Genomic DNA, 15,299 nt, shown 5'->3' on the forward strand with positions numbered 1-15,299 from the left:
GGTCGTCATAGTATTAATTATGGAATTATCAACGTAGTTACAGTTACATGGCTTACACTCTACGATCTAACAGATGCAATATAACAGATGTAATATAACAGATGCTACAAACGTCTAGATACTGAAAATTGTATGACTCCTAACAGCGATTCTTAATGTTTCGTTTAACACGTATCCTCTTTAGGTAATTTTTCGTTATCACGGATACTCGAGACTCGATTCAAAATTTAAATTCGTAATGTACTTGGGATACGTATATTTGAAACACTCGTCAATTGCTCGTCAACAATCTTCGGATTGGGAGAGAAGAGATTTAATATAGATAAATAAAGTAATAACTTATGTATATAACGACTGTCATGATTTATAATTAAACTGCTGATATTTATGCAATTTTATGTTTTTATGAACGTAATTGAAGAAGTTTCTTTTTTTTTTTTTTATTTGGAAGTAATTTACAGTCAATTCTCATAGAGAATTATAAGTATATTATTCTGGTGTGGTACTATAACGTGAATAATAAATGATTATCGTATGTTTGGTTCTAGAGAAGTGGAATTTAAATAGAAATTATTAAATAGAAATTATTAAATAGAAATTAAATAGAAATTTAAATAGAATTTGTTTCATCTACTATAAATACCATAGTAAGTGTTCTACAGGGTGGTTGTTAACTGGTGGTATAAGCGGAAAGGGGGTGATTCTACGCGAAAAAGGAAGTCGAAAATATAGAATAAAAATTTTTCGTTTGAGGCTTTGTTTTCGAGAGAATCGACTTTGAATTTTCGCTCGGTACGCGTGCACTTTATTACGTTTCGTTATAACGGGTCTCACTGTAGATCGTTGTCTCGATTGACGTTATTTTTTTAATTTAAAAAATTTTTTAATTTTTATTCTATATTTTCGACTTCTTTTTTCGCGTAGGGTCACCCCCTTTCCGCTTGTACCACCAGTTACCAACCACCCTGTATATTAAATATCCCATACATTTTTGCATATTATACGCACCCTGTGGATTTTTGGAATCTCAAATCTCCCAGTAATGCATGAACATCAGCAGTCTGCTTATAACATGCAAAGAATACTCGGCAGTAAATAATTATTAGAATCGTTGTTAAATAGTATGACAGACGCTCGATAGTGAGTAAGTAACTATAGTCACCGTACAATGAAGCGAGTACTGGCTGTTGAGTCGTTATTATCATTCGCAGTAACGAAAAACCTAATCGAAATTTTCTTTCTTCTTTGTCATACTTTTTAAACCATAAAAAAAACACTGAAACAATATATGTCATATAATATTAACTATGAGCCTTTAAAACATTTTTACGATAATACAGTTGGTATTATTAAAACCGTGAAGATGTACTGTTATCCTACGCGTTTCTGAAAAATCGTGGGTTGAAGCGGGGTAAAGTGTTTCGCGTAACATTTGAATTATTCTGAAAAGAGACGGGAGTTTATATTCAGAAGTTTCGAACAGTTTTAACTAGGTCGTGAAAGACTAAAGGATCTCGTTCGAATCTACTTTTAGATGTTTTACAGTTGAAGCACCGTCCAATATTTATTCGACTTTTCTTTCGAAACTTGGTCGAAATACATAAAAGGCGACTGTAAGGAAACCATTTCCCCCTGTTGGAAAAGACGTTTAAGCAACGAGGTCATTCGAAAATCGTATTATTTAAAACAATCAGTTTTCCTACAAGGCTATTGAAATTGTTATTTTGAAGAGGAAAACAATAAACTTTAAATTAATCTACGATATTCTTTACCGTGAAAGCTGCGCTTTATTTCACGAATATGATTATTAATACTAACAGAGAATTTCCGATTATTTCCGTTTATCATTCAGATTGGCAAACGAACACACAATATTTTATTTCATTTCGTCATGGATAAAAAGTTCGCTCTTTGTATCTGAATATCCCTCTTTACAAAATTAATAATCATTCTTTGGCGAAAATAACAATGAATTTCGAGAAACAAAGCATTTAAATGAAAAAGTATCACGCTGATTCATCCTAGCGCAAGCGGTATTACTCGGCAGATTTTCTTCTTTTTTTTTTTTTTGTACTATTCTTTTACTACTAATTTGTTGAAGAACGACGTTACAAAACCACGAAACAGCCATATCGAATACAGCTTCCATACAGCAACGATTCGCTGAATAAATTCGAAATAGCGCAAAAGCAGGATATCTGGTGGATTTTCTGTTTTGTATGTATTTTTATCTTCCTCTTTTCATGGTAACTTTTACAACTGTGACCGGTGCTTAATATTATGATGTTTCTGGGCTTTTTATGCGTACGTCCAACTCTTTCATTATTTTGAAAAATGCGTAGATTCGAATTTCAAATAATTCTCAGGCTTTTTAAAATAGCAGCTAGCGCATGTAATAGGTAAAAACGAGAGGCATAATTATAATATTTTTATTTCTCGAAAAAATATGTCAGAAAATTTGTTTCCCCCAGAAAGCAAAAGATACTGAAAATTTTTTAACGAGAATGTGAATGATCTGAAAATATCTTGACCGTTACAGTTCAAAGGGGAATTCCAATTTTAACTTTTAGTTTCGTAAAAGGCAAAGTTTGCTAATTCGAGCATATGGTAATAGAAATATAATAACATTTGGCGGTGATTTGAACGAAATTTGAAACACAAGAAGGATGAAATAGTATTGTATTTCATTTATTTTTATTGTCACGGATATTCGTTCGATGCTTTATGAAATATTCACCGATGAAAATCGTACAGCCATTACGTGAAATGCATTTGTACGTTTTTCAAAAAAGGCAATACGTTGCCTATAATCGCGGATACCATCGATATATTATACGTAAACGCGTGGATCGAGTTCCAATTACGCCGAGATATATATATATATTTTTTTTTTCAACTACATTCTATTCCCTTGTATGGATGTAGAACTGCTCTCCCGAAACATCGATCAGAGTTTAATGCATTGTATTAAACTTTTAAATTCAATTACATTACAAGGAACGTGCCAGTAAGGAGAAAACACGAAGCTACTTCTTTTCCAATTCTTGTGTTGTTTGACATTCTTTTACGCAAAAGGTGCTCTAATAAAATCCTTATAAAATTGAAACGCTCACAACTTGTATCACTAGCATCTTTCTTTTTCTTATATTAAGTTGTCCGAAAAGTTTCTTTCGTTCTACAAAGAAATAATAGATTCACAATGTTTTTTGTTTCATATTAGTTTATTGAATTACGCACGAACATAATAATAGAAATAGAACGAAACGTGAAATAATATAAAACAGAAATTGTTGTTCATCTATTATCGCTTTATGCAACGAAAGAAACTTTTCGGACAACCTAATATTTGTCCACTTCTTTTCTAAATTAGATCGCACCTTTGTATCGTTTATATAAAAATATCGAGATTACTCGAAGATCATAATATAATTGTGTATCTCTGTATCCATTTTCATATGTCTTACATAAGGGTAGCATGGAAAATATAAAGTTTCATTGAAAAAAAATAAGAAGAATCTTGATGAAATTGGATCTTACGAACCTATACCTATTATAATTATAATCCACGAGTTGCTTGGACACATCAGATTCATAAGTTGCAAACTAAACACACGTGACGATATTACAAATATATTTCTTTTTAATTCATCTCGAGACTTACGATTAAAACTCATGTGATTTTTCACATATCAGAAACAGCCGATGTCTTTTGTAACCGAAATAAAAAAAAAGGTCCTCGATAATCTCATTTGGAAGATATTTACTTGGAAATAATTCACATAGCTCAACGACGATTATAATTTTTCCCGAGATAACAAAATCGACTAGGAGTTACTCGTATCTACCGATATTATTTCACAAAGCAATCCAAGGATTTATCAAGCAACCATCTAGAACGACGCGGCCTTTCATCTCCAACGTCATCGAATCGTTTCATCCAGAAAAGGTTTGCCCTCGACTCGCTCAGAAGGACGAAGTGAATCGTCAGCTCGTCGTAGAGGAAACGAGCCCGCAAGCACGGCCGACACACATTTTCAGTTCAGAGAAGAAAAGCACACCCGACACAGAAAATCGATTTAGACGTTTCACAAAAGCTGATTCGCCTTGATCCGTTTGCCGGACGGTCTCTTTCCATACGTCGGACAACTCGATCTTTTTCTACCCATATTTCCTTCCCCGCCACGCCTTTCTATGCAAGTTACGTGTATTCCCACGAGGAGAAAACGTTAAAATGTTATAGTCGGCGGAAGAGGTATACACGAGATCGTGAATTATCGCGTGTATTGCAAGAAACGAGAAATTGGTTACATAAAAAGAAAAAAATGGGTATTTTTGATAGATTCGATACAATCAGAATAATAAGCACGCGTGTTTACGAGTAGAATGAAATTTATAAACAAGGATTTATATCCGCAAGGAAACAGTTGGAAATCGATAAATTTACAAACGATCGTGTAATCATATAACCGTGTCATTTATCAGTCACCTTATCTGTGCACAATAGAATATGTTAATAATCTCGACCAGCCAGGATTTTACTTTTTAAAATTCCAACTACTAAACCCATCAAAATGTTCAATTTTATAAATTTGATAACAATACATTTTTTGGACAGGTTTAGGTAACTTTCAGTCAAATTTTGCTTTAAGTTCTGTAAAAAGAAAAAGCTGAGAAATAGTTACTAGTCGAAATCTCGAGCCCCTTATCTTCCACAAAATGTTTCAAATTATTTATTTCGGCCCTGGAAACACGTAAACTGTAAATTCTGTCTAATTTTACGACCATACACTATTACATCTTTTGTAACAACTATAGCAGAGGGAACCGCATTCGCCACCGGTTTATTCTATGAGTTTGCAGATATATACATCATTTTCATTGTACCACTATATTCTCCACGCCACGGTCCTATCTTTCTTTTCTTTTTTCATTTTCCTCTCTCGTAAGAAAAGAAACACATTCTTTTTGTTCTTTAATCGACCTTGACCGTGCTTTGCTCGATAGCCACACGACAATGGCGCGTCTGAACGCGTTCTTCGAGTCTTTTCGAGCTCGATGCCAAACGAGACGTTCGAATCAACTTGATAAATCACGTACCTCGATTCGAAGCAGCGTATTCAGCGAAAAACGAAAGAATTGGTAGCCAGCGCGGTTGGAAACTACGTAAATCATTTTAAGTGATTTTAATGACGTAGAAGAGAAAATTGGTCGGATTAGGTTCGTTTGCCGGTTCGTGGTTACAAGTTGTACGCTTCATTCGTTTTAGGTGCTTTGACCAATTATGTCTAGACTCGTCGGACCCTAAATATGGTTGCCACCTACGGTAAATGGAAGCCGAGGATGCGTGGTCTTCTTTTTCAAAGCGATACGAGCTTGCTTGGAAAAATAAGTTGGGAAATTCGAAAACGAACGCACGGTCGTTAGTAAAGAAATAAATGATCGATCAGTAGTAGACTGTGGATATTTTTAGGAATTCGTATTTTTGCCAGTATAATTAAAACAAAATGAGAATTAGGTAGAAAATTATTTTATCTACCGAATGTTATAAGAAGCGATATATTTTAGACGTTTTATATATTTTTGCATATCGCGTGAATTTCCTGTATATTTTTGCATCCTCAATCTTCTCGTAAATGCATGAAAATTCGCAATCTATCGATTAGCGTAGTTTTCGAAGGTGAATTTGCTCTTGTCCTTTGAATCGGAATACTTTCGCGTTTCTTTTTCTCCATAAATATGAAAATTTAATACAAATTCAAACCTGAATCAATTTTTTTTTCGTCATATAATGCACAACTGTTTCGAAATCGATTAGTTTTCCATTTTTGAAAGCTGCTTCGATCTTGCGAAAAATACTGCGAAAACTAATTGCCTCTCAATGTTTCGTTGGAAATTCACATTTTTTATCTTTTTGTTTTTAATGAAAAGCTTCTCAAGAAGAACGAAGGTAACAGAAGGATAGTTTGCATCTTTCAAAATTTGTAAAGTTTTTTGGGGCGATGAAAGAACCGCTGGATCCGAAATAACAAAAGGACCATAACAAAAACGATACATCGAAGATAAACTGGAGTATAAGAACAGAGGAATAATACATGTGTAAACATAACTTCCGAATATCAATCCACAAAATAAACATTGCAAAGGTGACGAAAAAATAAAGCTGACCCTATACAATGAATCAATCTATCGGATGCTTGTATTGCTGTATGCTATTCGAAAACGTAAATATTACGTGGTAGCTGTTGTAAACAGCACCAGAATAACATTTTCCGTCGAGAGTCGAGTTTTAAATAAAACTATGACATATGTACATGCCTTTACATATTTCACAAGGCCCGATACAAACTTAATAAATTCCACGCATACGACAAATAACTTTAACGAATGAAGGATCGGGAATTATAGTCAGTCAATCATCCATCACTACTTTTCACGAGACGATGTTGTACGTTTATTATTAGAAGAAATTTATTATATTACGAAACACATCGTGAAATATATTAGAAATATATTTAAAAAATTACAAAATATATTCAAGAATCAGCTTATAAGTTAATTAATTATAAAACTTAAGGGATAATGCTTCTAAGAGTTGGAATAATAATAAAAAAAAAAAACTCCATAACCCACAACTTACGTATACCTCGTCAATTCGCTAATATTATTAATTCGTGAATAATTTCGCAAGAGAACCCTAATCTTGATATATCATTGAAACTAACGAATATCGGACCGAAAGCGAAGATTTTAATGTTTTCTCATAAAAGCGTCGGCCACAGGGTGAAATAATTAAGTGACGGAGTATCTTTGGCGGGATAGCGGGTGAAAGGAGTCGCGTTACTTGTCCTGGTGGTATCCAGAGCTGGAATGGTGGCTCGCCATGAATTCCAATTTGCACGATTAATTGTAACGAAACTAAGCTTCTACGACCCGCAATTCTCCGCGGAAAACATTTCTTAATTGAAAACTCGCCGTCAGCCTAGCGGAACAGCCTGCCATTTCATTTTTCTGCAATTATCGCGAACCGAGACCAGAATAAATTACCGGAATTCTTGTCTATTTTAAGTACCGGCTACGGAAAGTACGGACGATCGATTTGTATTATACACACTTGACTTTAACACAACCATTTACAACGCTGTAACCTAGTCTAATAATCGAGAACTAATGATATACGCATTGGCAAATCATAATTTATTACAAAATAGCTCAAATAATCGAATAAATACTCTCACGACTAACTGTATCTTCTAAATATCTTCCCGATGATATATAGACAAATTATACCGAGAAATTTGTCTATTGGGTGGGCAACTAAATGATTGCTGATTTTGTCAATACCACGCATTGATGTAGTTGTAGATTATATTTCCTATGTATGTATTGTCGAAAGACTATCGCGATGACCGTTTCGTATCAGAGAGAGAGAGAGAGAGAGAGAGAGAGAGAGAGAGAGAGAGAGAGAGAGAGATCGTATTTGAAATTATTGGGTTGGCAACTAAATGATTGCGGATTTTATCAATACCACGCATTGACAAATTCTGCAATCATTTAGTTGCCAACCCAATAATTTCAAATACGATCTCCCCCCCTCTCTCTCTCTCTCTCTGATACGAAACGGTCATCGCGACAGTCTTTCGACAAAATACACACATAGGAAATATAATCTACACCGTTAGGTGCAACCGGATAATGCGTTTCTTTCCACCTCTGAACACGAAACCGCGCGAAACCATGTCGAGCACGACCAAGTGTACACCGCATCGGCGATTAATCACAAACAAGGGGATGGTTATGGTGGGACACGAAAATAGCCGGGAATGGCGTGCATAATTCGGTGGAAAAGGGGGCCACGCAAATATTTGCATCTATTTTACACACCATCGATGCTACTGAATTTTGGATGCGCGCTATTTTTAGCGGAATAGGCCGTGTGTGTCGATCTATTCTTTAGTAGCCCGTGGTCGCATGCGCCCCGTTTCCTTGCCGCAAGCCTTCATTTAGTAATATCGAGAGTCTTGATACGAAACGCCAAACAAAAGCGAAAGAACACGAATCGATATTAGACGGAAGGACACCGATTTATGCAAACCGCGATATTTGCATTCGAAAATCGGGTAAAATTAGTTTTCTAGCTAAGTCTCGTTTAATTGGTGTAATTTGTTACTCCGACAGGCATAGATAACAACTTATTAAGAGGAAAGAGTAATATTTTAAGTTTCTTTTATTATTTACTTTCTGGTAAACGTTAAACTATTGTATAAAGCTATTTAATAAGAAAAAGCACACTTTTTGGATAGTAATTACCATTATTTCTATAATTTTCCGAAGGAAATATTCATTTTTTATCTTGGAAATTTATAGCTCGCGCGAAATCTATCTGATTTTGAGTAAGATAATTACCATCATGTTCAAATGCTTCGTGTCTTTTTAGAGAATAATTCTGCATTTCTTCATTTAACAAAAGATTTTCGAGAGATATTGAAATTTGAGAAGATTGTATCAGAAACAAAAATCTCTTCAGAAATATCGCATTCTCAAGAAATGTTAACATTAACGTTAATTTCCTAAAATCTTTCGTAATAGCTTCAAGCGTACCATTTCACAAAATCGACGTTATATTCCAATAAACATTATTTTGCCAACTTTTATGTTCCGCATTTTTTATAAATAAAGTATGTCGAAAAAAGAAGAAAACATCTCAAAGGATACATACACAAAGAAAAACTGAGTAGAACAACGTTACTAAATAAATCAACTATCAGCTTCCGAAATATTTATGTACAATATTACTTCAACCGTGTAACCTATGAAAAAGAAAAGACTGGCCACTACATACGTGTATTACCTCTCGCTGTTCAATTTTCCCTAGAAACAAAAAATTTAAAAATCTCTAGAATCGACTTCAAACTACGTTTTCGATATAGACAGCGTACGCGACGCATCAAGTGCTCTAGCCGTCCCTGTGATGCGATTGGTGCCAATTAAACAGTCTCGTTGGACCGACTACGAGTGCACTTGGTACGAGTAACGCGACAACTTTGTAAAAAAACGCGACGAATGGCCGCGCCGATGATGGTAGGCGATGGTAGGTGTATAATTCACAAAGCGTGGAGAACGTTCACGACTTTCACGACACGATTAATTTACATTGCTGTGGAAGAGGACGGAGGGGAGGGGGGATGGCGGGATGGAACGGCTCGGCAGCGTGAGCTCTTGACGCGAGAAGAAAGAAAACCGGCGAAACTCGTTACAACGACGAGGATTGCAATCAAAGACAATCCTTTGTTGATTAATTAGCCGCCGGTGGAAGTTTATGATAATAGTCGATGGAACGACCATACGAGGGGAATAAAGTTAATAAATACATTTAAATACCTATAACGCGAAGTACGTACTATCGATCAACGATCGATCAACGGTGTTTCAACTGTTTCAACATTGGAATCCCTACTACGGTAGTCAAATTGGCAGATTCATAATTTTTTCAGTAATCTCGTACATTTATATGTATATAATAAATGTTTAAAGATAAATTATTAAAGATTTACGTATACGATATTTCGTAAAATATACGGAGAAAGATCTTACGTCGTTTTCAGTATGTGGTATCTCTTCCTAACACCTTTCACTCCGATTTCTTTAATAGGAATAATTACCGCGCGGGATTTACTTTCGACATTTAGTCGAACATGCCTAAATCTTAGTTCTATGTTTTCAACGAAATACATAGCTCCTAGTAAAACAAGTTAGAGGAAACAGATAAAGTATAATAAAAAAACAAAAGAGATACGTGTATCGCTAGTGCGAGGGTGTACAGTGTACATTGTATATCCGTTATTTAATCGAGGAAAAAGGCGGCCGATAGGCGCGAAGTGGCATCTCATTGATCCAGCTATAATTTTACGCATTGATGGTCGAATGGCCGTGACTTAGTGAATAAAAGTACGACTAAGTAAAACGTAGCTGTACGATGGTTATCGAACGGTAACTGGAGATTGCGTTGGATGCGAAGGATAAAGGAGAAAGAGGAGGCGGAAGGGTGCGGTAGACATATTAGAGCAAGTGACAAGAGACTCACCTTGTCTGAGGGTATGTTGCGCGAACTCATCGTAGATGGTGGCGAAGGGTGGTCGCAGGAAATCCAGAGGCCGTCCGTAATTTGACCCAAAGGTGACTTTCCGAATGGCACAGGTATTCAACAAACTGATGACAGCGATGAAAAGCCAGTGTGCGACGCACTTACTCGATGAAAACACACTCACGCACAGCTCACTATTCCGGGACCATTTCGGCCCGAGCCTTCCGCTGCCCGATCACACACTCCGACACCTGTCGTTACTTGTACATGTCGGGCGAAAAGTATTTGGGTAACATCTTGCGGATAATACACGGATAATACGCTCTGTAGTTTGCACCGCACGCACCCACCGTCCCAGTCTCAGAGCCAAACACATAAAATGGCGATCCTGAGACGATGCAGCCTTCTGGGGAAGCTTCGGTCACAGAGTACGCGATTGCACTAGTCACACTCGTTAGACGTTCGTGACAGGTGGCAGTGGGAGAAGCGCCAGTAGCGCCACTCCCGATGTATACCTGTACTATATCTATAAAATTAAATTTAGGAGAACTATGTGAACGAGACTTGTGAAAAACATGTGAAAAATCATAAATTGAAAACTATTTTTACGTATTATTTTCATCATACTGATATTGTCGTAATATTGCAGAACTGAGGTTTTAGCAATTGTGATTTCATCTGTTGAGAATAAATCAATCGCTAATGAATCATTTTAATTTTATTGTGGATAGTACTTTACACTAGTTTGCATTAATGTTACGATATAACCTCTTCCGTTGTATTGCGAGCGTTAAAATTTTGACAGTTTCCGAATGATAGATTGTATTCTACTGTTGCAGCGTTAGTTCGCATGTATAACATTGTAAATTATGTATAAAAGTAGAAACTCAGTGTGTATCTGACGCACAATGAAATTACTGTGATAAGCAGTTTATGAAAGTATTTTAAAAGATGTCCGCAATTATAGATGATAAAGTGGTTGCAGGAGCGAAATCCGCAAACATTGTTAAAGAAGACCCCATTGTAGCATTGACGGTATACACACCGTTTTAATAACAGAATTTAAACAATTAATTGATTTAGTTATATTTTTTCCTTTATTGATGTGCAGAAAATAACCTTTTTCCTCCGTTTCCTTGTAATTTAGTAAACGAGCTTTAATATTTATAGAAAGATATGATTTCATCGTTAAATTTACGTTTACCCTTATTTTCTATTTCTGTGACGCTTATTTATGTATTTATTTTAGGAAAAAGTAAATGCATTATATTTTTTTCGAGATCACTATTTTGAAAATCATTCTATCGAAGATGCCATTAAAAAGAATGGTGATGTAGAAAAAGAAATGAAAGATACTTTAAGTAAACTCGATGAATGTAAAGGATATGAAATTGATGGATCACGAGCAAAATATTATTACCTAAAAGGAAAAGCTTTAAATGTTACAGAACGTTTTATACCACAAGCAGAAGAGTTATTAACAAAAGCAGTAAAATTAGAACCTAACTTAGTAGAAGCATGGAATGAATTAGGAGAATGTTATTGGAAAAACGATGATATTCAGCAAGCAAAAAATTGTTTTGTTGGAGCTCTACGCCATGTAAAATTTCTTTTCTTATTCTTATCCATTACCATCTTCCTGCTTTATAATTGTGTAACGTATAATTGAAATGCAATAATAAATATTGTAGGGTAGGAATAAAGTATCCTTAAGAAATTTATCGATGGTACTCAGACAAGAACCAGTCCCTAATACTGAACAACGAATACAAAATATACAGAAGGGAGTGGAATATGCTAAGGAAGCAGTCAGTCTTGATACATCAGATGGTATTTCTTGGGCAATCTTAGGAAATGCTTATTTGTCTTCCTTTTTTACAATAGCACAAAATCCTGCAACTTTACGACTTTGCATGTCAGCTTATACACAAGCAGTAAGTTAGATTATGACAATTTTAAACTTTCATCGTTGGCTAGCAATAAACATATTGAAATTGTTTTTAGGAAAAAGATATTGTAGCAGGAAGTAATCCTGATTTATTTCACAATAAGGCAGTGGTAAGCATTTTATTATCTCCGATACAATATCAATGAACTTTAATTTCTGGTATTCATGTAAATAAATTACAACAACAGGCCTTAAAGTATCAAGAAGAATATAGTTTAGCATTAAAATCTTTTGAGAGGGCTATACTACTAGATCCAGTATGGGAAACACCTCATAACAAAAGGGATGAATTGTTACAATATTTAAAAGATGTACAAAATTCAGTAAATAATAATGGAAGAGTAAAACCAAAAAGATTGTACCAAATGATAAGGGTATCTAAATTTTTTAAATAATATATTTGTTTTTATAATGACAATGTGATTTCAAGATGTGTTTCATTTTATAAGATTCTATAAACTTAATACATGATGCTGGTACCTATACATATTTATAGGTTTCTGATTAAATGTAGGCATTGGATGTTAAACATTTGGGACCATACAAAGGTGGCTCTTTCACATCTGGCCAAAAGACTGTAAAATTAGATTTAGTATTACTTAAAGACCTAGTCCTTGGGTTAAATCCAGAAAAAGTTATATTTGGGAAAGTAGTATGTTGGATACAAGACACCGATTGTGTACCTTTGTAAGTCTGTTTTTCAGTTTCCTTACTTTAATTACAACAAAACAAGGATTGTAATTTATGATCATGATTAACAAATACGTATCCAATATTTTAGCGCGTTTTGTCTCGTGGACGAAGAAAAAATGTGTATTGCTGTAACAGTATACAATCTTGCTAAAGGTCGTGGAGTAACCGTAGGAGATTCTGTTGCTATACCTGAACCATGTGTGATTCATCATAAGTTTTCTTATCTCAATAACGTTAGTATTATTGTACTGATATATATGCTTCTTTTAAAATTAACGGTTATACAACTATATACTTTTTCAGGATTTTGACTTCAAATCTATACGCGTCGAAACTCCAGTTATATTGGTTGTTAATGGAAGAAAATTAGGTAGAGAGCAACAAGCATCTGCAAAATTGCACACCTTTAAAAAGACCGATTGAACTTAATGCACAAATGTTCGTTCACGAATTTATAGCGAAACGTAGCTAGTGATGAGATTTCCTTTTATCTCGACTTTAAATCAATATCACTGTTAATAGACATTGTGATATTCGAATTTTGAATCTAAGTATTAATATAGTATATGAATAGAATTGAATAATCTTACCACAGTCAATATTTCTGGAGATAGGTCAATCCACTTACAATTGTTGCGCATTTCCTTAGAAGAATGTCATGCAAGTTAGAAACGATGAAATTTAAAAAAGAAACCTGTCTTTTTACGCAGAACTTCGTTCATAAGTATCGTTATATTTTGTTTGTAATATGTTAATTCGTAGAGAAGCTTGAAGAATCCGAATTCATCGATTTATATAAAATTTTGTATATACATAATAAAACGCAGTTCATTTAAATGATTGTATCTTGTAGAATTTTAATCGCACTCCTGGATGCGATCTCATAAGCAATAGAAACTTTTACATATAGTGTATCTACAAAATTTTATAAGAACATGTGAGTACGCATTCTTCAAGTTTCTTTCGTCAGCTCAAAAGTCAGTTCCAGAATATAGAATATATAATCGAATTTAGTATAAAAATATTAATTTTCACAATACACCTAGGTGTAGTTTTAATTTTCAATCAAATAATTTTCTTTTAAAAAACATTAAACGTTCTGGAATTTTTTAATGAATTTTTTACGTTTATTGTTATAGTTCTTTAAGAGGAAAGACAAAAGATAAGCAACCATAAAAATAAGATATAATAACATTTAATGCTTAACAAGATCAAATAAACTGACTTTTTCTATAAGTTCTATTCATCAGTCGTTCCATCGTGCCAATAAAATAACTTTTGCTCGTTCGTACGAAACATACAAACTAATCATTCTTTTATACTCGAATACTCATATCGATTCATTTCGATTAAAAAAAAAGAAACGGTAACGTCCATAAGTTCGTAAGGATAGAACGTATTATAAAATACACAATGCGTAGATTTATTTTTAAAAACATCGGTTTATGAAAGTTCGAACACGCTCGAGAAGAAAATCAACGCGAGAAAGAAGAAAAAAGGTCACGAGTTCTGTTTCTGCGTTTGTCGCTACGCCCTTGAAGAGCTTAAACGGGAATGCAACATAAATTTATTAAACCGGTATCAAAAGCGAAACGACAAACATGGAAATAGGACGTCGCGCATTTTTCAGTCACTTTTACGAAAATTGCTTGTGATGTACATATATATTTAAAACGTTTGTATAAAAATGTTTTCTATTATCGATTATAATATAATAAATACTTATTTAATAATAATATAGTAGTTGGGCGTTTCTCTATGAAAACCTAGCATCCGTTTGACGGAGAAACAATAGTGAACTTCCAGCGGACCGTGACTAACGACTCTTCGAGCACTAGGAATCGTTTCACAACGACGAATGATCGTTTCACGTCGAAGTCATCGGCCGACGTCTTCTAAATTAAATATGTACGCGTAAACGCGTGGTCTTCCACGTACAGATCATACCGATACGTAATTTTACGTAAGTGAAACGGAGGTGCATCAATGTTCTCCTTTCGGGACATGTCTCGTTCTACTTCACATGTTCACCTCCCATAACTTAAAGTAATTGTCGATCACCTCGAGGAACCACTCACGTCGTTGAGGATCTTTGAAGATCGGCGCGAGCGTCTTCAGTTGAAGCTGTAGTAACGCTTCGTTCTCCAACAAACCGTCCAGTTGCTTTAGCAACATCGCATCACCGTGTAATTTCAGCAAGCTGGCATACGAGAAAATGTAGTATTGGTTTCGAAGCCGTTCTACCGCCCAAGCCTCGACGGTGCGGTTTCCGCTCGCTGCTTGTATCGAGCCCATGTGCTCCGCGTACCACGGCGAAAAATAGTTGCTCAACTCGATATTTGATAAATCTGCTACACCACGAGTCTTTAGCCGCTCTTTGATACGTAGATATGCTTGTTGCGTATACACGAACACCTAGAAGGAATAAAAACACTTTAAAAATTTTAAGGTAGGTACATATAATTTAGCACAAGGTATCAAGGAATCAAGGAAAGGTGAAAAAGGTAAATCTACATAGAGAAAGTACTTATATATAATTGCAGACTTTTCAGATTATCAACATTTTTTACAGTGCAA

The 15,299-nt window shown here is 34.8% G+C and overlaps 3 protein-coding genes across 5 annotated transcripts in view; 1 reads left to right on the top strand and 2 right to left on the bottom strand.

Moving 5' to 3' along the window:
* The window catches only part of UBL3 (ubiquitin like 3), a 111,900-nt gene extending 101,374 nt beyond the window's left edge, over positions 1 to 10,526 (bottom strand). Inside the window, exon 1 of the mRNA XM_069131714.1 lies at positions 10,082 to 10,526. Coding sequence (XP_068987815.1) covers positions 10,082 to 10,111 — 30 coding nt within the window. The 5' untranslated portion in view covers positions 10,112 to 10,526. The remainder of the gene's footprint in view (positions 1 to 10,081) is intronic.
* A 102-nt stretch (positions 10,527 to 10,628) lies between these two features.
* Positions 10,629 to 13,752, top strand: LOC138189631 (tetratricopeptide repeat protein 5). Its single transcript, XM_069131708.1, has 8 exons — positions 10,629 to 11,116; positions 11,331 to 11,681; positions 11,773 to 12,015; positions 12,086 to 12,139; positions 12,218 to 12,403; positions 12,544 to 12,716; positions 12,811 to 12,955; positions 13,026 to 13,752. The coding sequence occupies exons 1-8, from the start codon at positions 11,033 to 11,035 to the stop codon at positions 13,143 to 13,145; spliced, it is 1,356 nt and encodes a 451-aa protein (XP_068987809.1). The 5' UTR covers positions 10,629 to 11,032; the 3' UTR covers positions 13,146 to 13,752.
* Positions 13,753 to 14,356: 604 nt separating this feature from the next.
* The window catches only part of tsl (membrane-attack complex domain containing protein torso-like), a 32,367-nt gene continuing 31,424 nt past the window's right edge, over positions 14,357 to 15,299 (bottom strand). For all 3 annotated transcript variants that reach the window (XM_069131710.1, XM_069131712.1, XM_069131711.1), the window contains exon 3: positions 14,357 to 15,137. In XM_069131710.1, the coding sequence (XP_068987811.1) occupies positions 14,742 to 15,137 (396 nt within the window). In that variant the 3' untranslated portion in view covers positions 14,357 to 14,741. The remainder of the gene's footprint in view (positions 15,138 to 15,299) is intronic.

Source organism: Bombus flavifrons, chromosome 2, assembly GCF_040668555.2.
Source record: "Bombus flavifrons isolate JBK064 chromosome 2, iyBomFlav1_principal, whole genome shotgun sequence".
NCBI classification, from domain to species: Eukaryota; Metazoa; Arthropoda; class Insecta; order Hymenoptera; family Apidae; genus Bombus; species Bombus flavifrons.